Source organism: Carassius carassius, chromosome 12 (assembly GCF_963082965.1).
Source record: "Carassius carassius chromosome 12, fCarCar2.1, whole genome shotgun sequence".
Taxonomy (NCBI): domain Eukaryota; kingdom Metazoa; phylum Chordata; class Actinopteri; order Cypriniformes; family Cyprinidae; genus Carassius; species Carassius carassius.
Genome location: NC_081766.1, coordinates 32,476,421 through 32,487,817, shown reverse-complemented (window position 1 = coordinate 32,487,817; position 11,397 = coordinate 32,476,421). Strand labels below are relative to the sequence as shown.

Here is an 11,397-nt window from a genome sequence, read left to right as displayed (position 1 = left end):
TGTCAGTAGTCTTGAATACAGGCTTTTAAAACTATTTCTGTTTTTTTCTTTGATTTTGATGTGACACATAACCTAGACATGTTTTGATCTTTGATGCATAAAGAGAAAACAGCAGACATGATCGCTTTTCATTCTTGTATATGTTTAATGAAATAAACCATGTTTCTACGACATGGCGTCATCTTATCATCAATGCACCTCAAACTTTTTGAAAACGTTGCTATTATCATCTGTGTGTAAGCTATAAAACATCAATTTGTGAAAGCAGTGATGTCATACGCATACATATTACATGTTTGTGTAGTGCTTCTTTACAGAGTGACATCGCCACCTACTGGCCCGGCGTGCATAATAATGCACTTTTAGTCGTTTTCGCAGATCTGTGTGAACAAGGTTATTTTAATGGCATCATCTCTATGCAACTAATACGGATTTCTGAGTACATAAAGTTTACCGTCAGAATAATTAGCTTGGTACGTCCAGCACTCTCCTTCTGGACACAAAGTGTGACTGCATTTCCTTTAGTTAACTGTACATTTTAAGTTAAATATAAGGATTTTTGTCCAAAACATGTCTTCAGTCAAATTTTGGTTAAAGAAAACAAAGCTTGTTCGAGGCTGTCAAAATTGAACATCAACATTTTTGACATCATTTCCCCCCAAAAAACTCAAGTAATTTGTTAAATAACTGTGGTTTAATTCGTGCTAATTCTGATTTTAGAAATCTGTCTTTTATCATAGCAATCATAAAATTTTGAATTACAAAAAACATACGTATTATGTAGTAGAATGTGTTATGTAGTTTTGCAGTAAAATTCATCATGAAAATATTATCACAATGAAAAAAAAAAGTTAATTTCTTATTAATTAGTAAATATTTAAAATCTGTTTTTTTCTTTTGATTTTAAGGTGAAATGTAACTTAGACATGTCTTGTTCTTCGATGCATAGAGAGAAAACAGTAAATATGACTTGATTATAGCAGACACAATCAATTTTTACTCTTGTATGTTTAGTGAAATAAACCGTGATTTTACAGTATGGTGTTGTCGAATTAACCGATGCACCTCAATCTTTCAAATATTGTTTTTTCGATCTGTTTTGTTCTTATTTTGAGTGCTGTTAGAACACTCTCCTGTCGCTATAATAGAGCCGAGTGTTTGCATTGCATTGAGTTTGCTGTGAAAGGCTGCATTCTGTTGGCTGGCACCGCGCGAGAAAAGAGCAAAGCGCAGACAAAAGACGGAAGTGCCCAGGGATGGCCCGAGCATCACACACAAACCCCGAGCAGCAGGAGTGGGCTGAACAAAAGCCCCCTGTAAGAGAGCCAGCTAAAGGGAGCGGAGGAGACCACCATCATGTTTTACTGGCTGCTCTGTGTTATCCATGGCAGCCTAATCGGGCCAAAGGAACGCTTTCCCAGATAGCTTTCCCTCCCGATCGCTGACTCCAGGCTACTCATTTTGTCTTCTAAAATGAGTGAGAGTGCTCAAGCCTTAGAAGGATATTTACATGACACTGCTTTCAAATAAAAATGTAAAACTTTTATGCATTATGGGAGTTTATTTACACAACAACAGTGTTTTGAAAATGGGTTTCAAAGTGGACATTTTTCAAAAACATACCATTATCGTCTCCGCATAATCTACAAAAATGTGAATTTGTGAAAACGGTGATGTCATGTGCATAACTATTGTTTCTTTACAAAATGCCATCGCCAACTACTGGCATGTCATGCATAATACAGCATTTTAAGTTGATTTTGTGTTTTCTTGAGAATGGATCATTTTAGTAATGTTGTCATCTGTACGTTAAAAATGTGAATGAAAACGTTTTTTTAGCACTTTGTGTAAATGTACCCTTAATGCACATCTATTTTTGTCCTGTCCAATGCTATGGTTATCACGATGTCATTCATCGCAATTTTGAGAGTGCTTGGCAGCATGAAAAACAAAACTTTTTATCAAATTCTGACTGGTTTATATACCCTAGAAAGTTTTGTGACCCCTGCTATAGAGTGTTACCCTTCAGAATGAATGTTTTGTGAATTTATAGGGTAAGATGGTCCTCTTTTAATTAATCATTTATTTAATCGATTGCTCAAAATCTCAACATATTTGATGGCCGTTTTATCTGAATAGCATCATTTGTGAGATTCAGCCAACTGAAATCATTTTGAGGTTCTAATTGATCTGATCTAATTTTGTTGATCTGTAAAATACTGATCCATGGCATATTATGAATAGTAAAGTTTTATTGTCTTTTTAGATTTGTAAAATGTATAGTTTGTATTTTTAGGGGAAAAGGTGAAATTAGACTTTAGACTTGGACTAAACCTTGGAGTAAGATGGGCCACCAGAATTGGCACAAAGACCAGTTACGTTATATTTTTTCTGTAATTCATGGGTTATTATTCAGTAATCAAATAAAGAAGTGAAGTCTGCACACTGAAGAATACTGCTCCAGAGGAATTTAATAATTAATAAATATAATACACTAGTTTTACTTTTTGGATGGAATTAGTGAAATAAAAAAAAACTTTTTGATGATATTCTAATTATACGACCAGCACCTGTACATTTCATACATTTTCTATAGTTAAAAATAGTTAAAATAACGGCAATTAAACACTATGTAAACATTCACATGCCTTTGAAGAATAGTCATAGAAAGACATGTCTGTGATTGGCTACATTGCTCAACACTGCAAAAACATGCTGTAAATGGAAAATCACTGACATTCATGAGAAATACTCATGAGAAAGCACTGAAAGCAGCAAGTTGGTACTGGCAGACTACAATACAGGAAAGGATGTTACCGGCACACTTCCAAGTTAATAAACTGGATTTTCTGGAAAGAAACAAAAAATGTGAAAATGGACAAAAATTAAACATTTTACATTATGCAAGTTTACCACAGAATTGTTCATGTTTTCCCAGTTTTCTGTAAAACTTACTACAAAGCTGTTTACATGTCTTTCTCTATGGTGATCACAGAAAGAAAAAAAAAGTCAAGTTGCAAGCTTTTTTTTTTTATACTGCGATAAAAAAACTATTTCAACTTAACTACACAACCCTGCATACAAAAGCAAGTTTCAGAAGGTACTTAGGTTTCAATTTAGCTTTAGTAGACCCTAAAAACAGAACTTACAACTTTAGACTGAGGATGAGCATTTTTTTTCCAACTAATGTAAATTCTAATGTTCAACCCATCATGTTTACGTATTTGTTTAGTTACAGGCTACCTTGTTCAATTATTGAAGTCATTGCATTCAAGATTTATTTCAGAGCTACTTCAGAATAACAAGAGTGCAACAGTAAGTCCAGTTATACTATCTTTAATTACAGTACATTTGTCAAAATGAAATAAAAACATAGATTAATAGTCACACTATAAAAAATTTGCTAAGAGATTCACATCATTTTAACGCAAAGTAATCAGTGTCTACCAAATTAGGGGCTAATAGGGAAAGATAAAGTAACTTTTAAACCACCAGCCCTAACACTGACCATGAAGGTTGTTCATCTGAAACGTTAGTCTGTTTACCGTAAAGGCACCACAGCTTTTTTTGGGTGTTAAAAATAACTTCTGCATGCACAACAGAAAGCATTGAAATTAACATGCCAACACTCTCAAGATTGCTTTCAGGTTATGTCTTGATAAAAATTGAATTGGTTAGAGATCAAGATATTTGAATGTAGTTAGATGAGGCTGTTGTTAACTCTTGATGGTGGTTCGATTTTGAGTCCAAAATATGAAATAGAAAGTAAATCTTAGTGCGTCAAAACAACATGAAATGTAATGCTTTATGCATAAAACCAATGTTTCAGTTTCTCCTTCTGGTTGAACCTTAAAAAAAAATGTAACCACCCAAAATTAAAGAAAATTCATTATTTTGCATATAGAAAATTAAACCACACTGTTTTCATGAAACAGTACCCTTAAAAAAAAAAATCTTATTTCTGTTACGTGCCTGAATGTTTAACTCTACCCTACTACAAACCTTGATTAACCTCATCCACAACAACATTTCCCCCACAAACTCACTACGAAACATCTGTTGTGTTTTAGGAATCTCATAACAGAAATATATGTGTTCTGTCTTCACAACTCTATGGCTCCTAAAGCATGAAGACAGTAAAGCTACAGGTCACTTCAGCCTTTGCTGAGATTACAGTGTAATCGTTTTTGGTTTCCTTTCCTCGAAATTGAACCGTTATATGCGCAGGTAGTGTCTGTAATGTTTGATTTCAAGTACTCCGTTCAACACAAAACATAACAGCTTTGTTTACAGTACATCTATTAAAAGCACAATAAAATAATACATGTGCAAGATTCAAATGAGAGAGTTTACAGGACTTAAAACTCTCTCCAATGACTCAAACAGTAAGAACGAGAAAAAAAGACAACGAAAGACTAAATCTATTTTGGATAAAGGTGCCAAAAAGCTGCCTCTCAACAAAAACTATTTACATTAAAACGAGAGCAACACTTTGACAACGTTCTTCACGCTGTAGGGAGATATTTTCTGTGTTAATGGGGTTTGAAATGAGCTGAGTAAAGCAAGTGTTGAAAATATGGAACGAAGGAAGATCAGATCAGTTCAGTGAGGTCATTATTTCTGGTTCTTCAGTTGACTGGACAACCAGTCGAGTCCTTCATAAAGGCCGTCGCCGCTTGTGGCACATGTGGCCTGGATGTACCAGTTCCTGTGCCGGAGCGAATGCAGCCCCAGCTTGTCTGTGATTTCTGCAGCGTTCATGGCGTTCGGTAGATCCTGTTAGATAAACACATTGTCAAATGCTTAAGAACATATAACTGGAAAGAGGTGCATGTAATCAGCTGAAAGCTGCTAGTACCTGTTTGTTGGCAAACACAAGCAGAACTGCTTCCCTGAGCTCATCCTCAGCTAACATCCTCATCAGCTCCTCTCGCGCTTCATTCACACGCTCTCTGTCGTTACTGTCAACCACAAAGATCAGACCTAAAAACAAAGGCAGATTAAATAGGTCATATGATGCTGTTAAAAGGAACATTATTTTGTGTATTTGGTGTAATGCAATATTTAACCGGTTTAAGGTTCAAAAAACACATTATTTTCCACATATTGTACATTGTTTCTCCTCTATGCCCCGCCTACTGAAACGCGTTGATTTTTACAAAGCTCATCGTTCTGAAAAGCGAGGTGTGCTCTGGTCAGCGATCCAATGCGTTGTGATTGGTTGAATGCCTCAAGCATGTGATGGAAATGTTATGCACCTTAACATACTGAGATGCTGTGTGTCCTGGCACAATGAGACAAAACCAATAAAACTCCAGGGGAGACATAATTACTGATTATAATGACTTATACTGTGTTTTTAAGTGTTGCATATCGCGCCGTGTAAACCTAAAAGAATGTCTGCATTTGTGATCAGAGAAAAGACACAAAAAGCGCTATTCTACACTCAGGTTTGGATCATCAGTGGCAAATCCTTTATATATGAAGACGTACTTACAGGTTCGGAGTCAGAACAGATGGCATTGTAGGTTCAGGAGAAGGTCCTCCGTTAAATTTGTTGCACACTCATCTGAGTATTTGGGTTGAACTGTTCTGGACAACTAGTTTTGTAAGTACATCTTAACCACTGATTTCTAGTCGTGTCCTCTTTTTAAAGGCCAAACTAAGTAGTTTTGCTTTCACAACAAAACACATAGCGGCTTCACAACATGACGGCAGCGGCAACAGAGAGAATAAAAGTTGCACCTTCTTTCTTTGCGTGAACATTTGTGTGGCGTTATGCAACTCTTCCTACATCATGACGTAGCGATGTGGGGGTGTGTTTGAATGAGCTGTTTTAGGGGAGATTAAATGATTGAACGAAAAAAGTTATCATAAAAGGAGTAATGTGGGAAATATGCTTCAAAGACTGGGCAAAATAGGCATGAATTCCAAAAAACCTGTCAATGACTTGCTGCTGATGTGCACGAAAACTAGCCATTTATTGGGCATTTCTTGTCCTCCGATGTTTTGTTTTTCCTTATTTCTATGGTGTCCTTTACATCTATTATTAGCATCTTTATTTCCCTCTATATTTTTGAAAGGTATCTTTTCTTGTGTTTTTGTTCAGCCGCCTGTAGGTATGTGCTTTATTATAGACGTCTATGATTGCTAATTCACAACAGATGACGATTATTAGGTTGAACGTTCAGAATACGATTCCATGGGTTATATTTCAGCACGAATTTCACGAATGGACAGCGACTCTTAAGTAGCACGTAGAACGCGTTCATGTCAAGTAAATGTTTTGTGAAAAGCACATGGAATAGCGGCAAGCGTTTGTAACCTTGCACGTAGAGAGCGCTCTTCAGAGCTAAGATACATCGTTATCGGTAACTGGACCCAGATCAGTTAAGCATTCATTAAAGTGAATTGGTTCAAAGGAGTCATTAGTTCACAAATTGGACATGTCATTAGTGGACAGATATGCTCATAAGCTCCGCACATATAATGTTACTCCCAAATATATTTTTAGGTCGCACAGATTAAATTTCAGGAGCATACCCCTGATAATGACCGCTTTGTTTTATTCCAGACACAGATTTACTATAAAGATGTGCTAGTTTCCGGCTTGTCGATTTAACACATTAATGCCCCTAAAATTCAAGGTACGAGGCCAAAAAAATCCCACTGTATTGGTTTTTGTCTTTTATTTATATCATATGTAGTTTAGTAATATCACATGAGCAACAGTGCTGTTTTTTCTGAATGATTGAATAAGTTCACAAGAATAATAAACAAGAAGTCAATATTGTGTTACATTTTAGGCACAATGTTGTCTGGATACTGATCAATTACAAAAAACTTTTGTGCATCTCAAAACAACACATCTGTGTTTCATTACTGAATGAATCCATGTTTTTTACAAATCGAGTGAGCCAATGATTCAGTGATTCGATTTAAAGGGCCATAAAGACAGTCACCGTGCTTTGCTTCTGAATGAATCATAAAATATATAAAGGGTTGTTCTGATATCATTCATCAGAATAACTTTTCAGATCCCTAAAAATACCTCTAAGTGGTATTAAGTCAACTAGTTGGCTACAGCACACTGATAATACACATAAATCACAGAAAAAGCAAGTGTGTCATGAAGCTCAGTGCAAGCAGTCAATACTGACAAAACCTGTCCATACATGCAGATTCATTCTGTCTCAGATAACAATCAGCTAACTGTAAACCATGGTGTCCTCCGATCATGTTTTGCGCAGATTGTGTAGTTAATGCTGCTCCATGTGAAAGTGCACAGCTGATGGAGATTTACCGCTGATTACAGAACCGGCTTTACTGTCTAGATGCACATTAAATATCGCATGTGATTTATCTGTATTTCTGGGGGAAAAGTCTTACCTTGTGTGTTCTGAAAATAATGGCGCCACAACGGTCGAATCTTATCTTGACCACCGACGTCCCAAACTGTGAAACTTATATTCTTGTACTCCACAGTTTCAACATTGAAACCTGAAACAAAAACCAAATATAAAAATTCACTCGCTTTTCAGGAGCTGATCCTGGAAAACAGATCTCGGTCACCCACCGATTGTTGGGATGGTAGTAACAATCTCCCCCAGCTTCATCTTGTACAGAATTGTGGTCTTTCCAGCAGCATCGAGACCCACCATAAGAATCCTCATCTCTTTCTTACTGAAGGCTTTAAAGAGGTTTGCAAATATGTTCCCCATGTTCGACAGATGCCCTTTTGACTCCACTGAAACAGAACAGGACACAGGCTCACATTATACACCGATAACACAAGCTTATATACCAGCTGAACACACACACGCTTGACTGTTATGAACAAAGTGGATGAATTCATATCGCTCAAATCCACAAGATGACAAATCATAACTGATTCTCCAAGTGACTCTTAAAATAAACCAGAAAAAGATGTAAAAACTTTCCTGAAAAGACAACACAGACAAACAAGTCTTTACACTCATATAATTTCATAATAAAGCCGATCTAACTGAACAGTTTGGGCAAGATTCATTAAGTTAATATATTGTTCAGGGACAACAGTACAGACGCGTCTGACTCGGAATAATATATTAACTGTGAGGCTTGACTTGTCAGAAACGATCTCTATAATAATTTAAAACAATAACGTGAAGTTGGTAAAACTAAGTTTGTGTTGTTGATTATTAATGGCTCTAGAATACTCATACACAGCATTTAATAACAGTTAAGCTTAACAGTTAAAACCAGTTTCTATAACGTTAGTTTATCATCTGTGCAGCATCAGTGAAGCGGACTGAAGTCAAACAGATTGTTGTTTGTTTCCTTTGTCACATCTGAAGGAAACTCATTCCGATTAACTCACAAATTCTGATTCTATTTTTCTTTTATCATATAATATTATTAATCGTTTGCTACCATAGTGATACTATAATTAAAGTTGAAATTAAATACGTTTTTATGAACTAAAAAAACTCACCGTTCAAGTTTCCTCTTCAACTTCAAGGCGTTTTTTTCTCCCTCAAGATGGCGAGTTTCCGGCCACGTCAGTGCGTCATGCGTCACTTCCGCCGAGAAGGTGATAAGGAACTCTGTAGGTCAGGTTCTTCTTCTTCTTCTTCTTCTTCCTTTTAATGGCGGTTGGCAAACAACTTTTAAGTGTGCATTACCGCCACCTTCTGATATGGAGTGTGGATCACAATAGCCTTTTCTCACTGTCACTACTACCCTTAAATAAATAATTAAATAAATACATACATAAATAAGCCAATAAATAACTTCATAAATATCTAATAACATTATTATTATTCATACATTATTATTATTATTATTAAATACAACTTCCTAAGACAACTAAACTCATATCCTTCTACTCAGCCCTGTTTTATTCAAAAACACAAATATCGCTCTATACCCAACATGCCCTGAATTCATTTGTAATATTTCCTTCATTTCAAATCTAATTTTTTCTTTCCTAAACCAGTCTTTCAGCCTCATCCTTTCCTCCTTATACCTATGACAATTAATAATTACATGTTCTACTGTTTCGTTAATATTACAGACCTCACACATCCCAGTCTCATGTTTCCCTATTATTTTAAGCGTACTATTTAATCCAGTATGCCCAAATCTCATTCTCGAAATAATGTCCTCTTCTTTTTTATTCCTATTATTTTCTTTCATACCTCCTACCCTCTTTTGGATACTGTAGTACATTCTCGCTTTTGTTTCTATATTCCACTCCTCTTGCCACTTCTTTCTCATTTCTGCTTTAATTATGCTTTTAACTTCCGCCTTACTATACCTTATTACCATATCTATCTCTGTTTTTTTTGTAGCATTTTTGGCATATTTATCAGCCAATTCATTTCCCTCTATTCCTATATGGGCTGGAATCCAGATGAATTTTATTACCACTCCTACTCTATTAATTCTATAAACAGCTTGGGCTATTTCCAACAAAATATCCTGTCTTGCTTCTGAATGCATGTTCTTAATACTGGTTAACGCACTGCTTGAATCTGACCCTATTAACACTTCCCTTGACCTACTATTTTCAACCCACTCAAGGGCTAAGAGAATGGCCAGCATTTCTCCTGTATACACTGACAATTTATCATTTACTCTCTTATTAAACATAACATTCTTTTCTGGTATAATGAACGCAGCTCCTACTCTATCATCTTCTGTTTTTGATGCATCTGTATATATCTTAGTAAACATAGAATACTTCTCCTCTAGGTATCTACTAACCTGACTCGTATCAATATTATTCTCTTTCTTCCACTCTAAAAAATGCAAATCTACCCCAAACTCCCCTAATAACCAAGGTGGAACATTAGATAATGGCACAGTTGGGCTTACCGTAATATCTCCTATCCCTATTCCATTGACTGCATTGCTTATTATCCAACCAAAGCTCTTAATCTGTCGTCTTTCCCTTTCTTGACAAGGTTGTAACACCCTCTGAGTCGGGTGACTTCCATTATGCCCTTTTAAATTTGCCCAATACGTTGACGATATCTGATTTCTTCTAATCTCCAATGGCATTTCATTCATTTCTACTTGTAATGCTGCTACTGGAGTTGTTTTAAAAGCACCACAACATAGTCTCAGCGCCTGACTTTGAATAACATCCAACTTTTTTAATAATGTTCTTGAAGCAGACTGGTAAACTGCACATCCATAATCAATAACTGCCCTAATTAAGCCAATATATACTGCTTTCAACGAGGTCCTACTTGCTCCCCACTCTCTACCTCTCAGACACCTTACCACATTCAATATTCTTTTACATTTTTCAACAACACTCTCAATATGTATTTTCCAGTTAAGTTTTCAAACCATATCCCTAGATATTTAAAACATTCCACTCTCTCTAGATTTTTGTCATAAAGTTTAAGTTGAATCGGTTCTTGATTTTTCCTTTGAGAAAAACAGACTACTTTGGTCTTTCCCACTGAAAACCTAAAACCCCATTCCATTCCCCATCTCTCTACTTCCCCAATTGCCTCTTGCATCTTCCTCACTAAATATTCTATATTTCTTCCCTTTTTCCACATAACACCGTCATCTGCAAATAAAGCAACAGTTATAGATCTATCAACTCTACTAAACACTTCATTTATCATAATTGAAAACAAAACTGGACTAACTATACTCCCTTGAGGAGTTCCATTTTCCACTAAATACTTTGTACCTACTTCTTTACCTACTCTTACTGCGATCCACCTATCAGTTAAAAAGTTCTTGATCCAACTATACATTCTCCCTCTTATTCCCATTTGATAAATCTTAATCATTAGTCCTTGTTTCCACAACATATCGTACGCCTTCTCAACATCAAAAAATACAGATACTATACTTTCTTTATTAATTTGAGCTTTCCTAATTTCATTCTCTAAACATATAGCCGGATCTATTGTGCTTCGTCCCTTTCTAAACCCGCTCTGGTAATCCTTTATCAATTTCTTTGTCTCCAAATAATACTTTAATCTTTCATTTATCATTTTTTCCATAATTTTCCCTACATGTGAAGTTAAAGCAATCGGTCTATAACTTTCTGCCAAAGTCGGATCCTTACCTGGCTTACATATGGGGACAATAATTGATTCTTTCCACTGTTTTGGCAAACATCCCACTTCCCATACCTTATTATATAACTTTAATAACGTTTCTTTACTCTCATCATTTAAATTTTTTATCATACAATAACTTATTTGATCATTCCCTGGCGTTGTTTTTCCTGACTTTCTTAATACATTATTCAACTCACCCATTGTAAACATCACATTTATAGTACTTTCATTTTCCCCATCAACTTGTATTACTTCGACACTATCTCTCACTGTTTTCTCCCTCTGTATCTTTTCCTCATTACTCAAATTACCATTACTATGTACT

The 11,397-nt window shown here is 35.7% G+C and overlaps 1 protein-coding gene across 1 annotated transcript; it reads right to left on the bottom strand.

Moving 5' to 3' along the window:
• Window positions 1-3,951: 3,951 nt before the first annotated feature.
• Window positions 3,952-8,593, bottom strand: LOC132155264 (ADP-ribosylation factor 1-like). Its single transcript, XM_059564143.1, has 5 exons — window positions 8,474-8,593; window positions 7,577-7,747; window positions 7,390-7,500; window positions 4,859-4,983; window positions 3,952-4,776 (listed from the first exon to the last, which is right to left on the bottom strand). The coding sequence occupies exons 2-5, from the start codon at window positions 7,719-7,721 to the stop codon at window positions 4,615-4,617; spliced, it is 543 nt and encodes a 180-aa protein (XP_059420126.1). The 5' UTR covers window positions 7,722-7,747; window positions 8,474-8,593; the 3' UTR covers window positions 3,952-4,614.
• Between the last annotated feature and the right edge of the window lie 2,804 nt (window positions 8,594-11,397).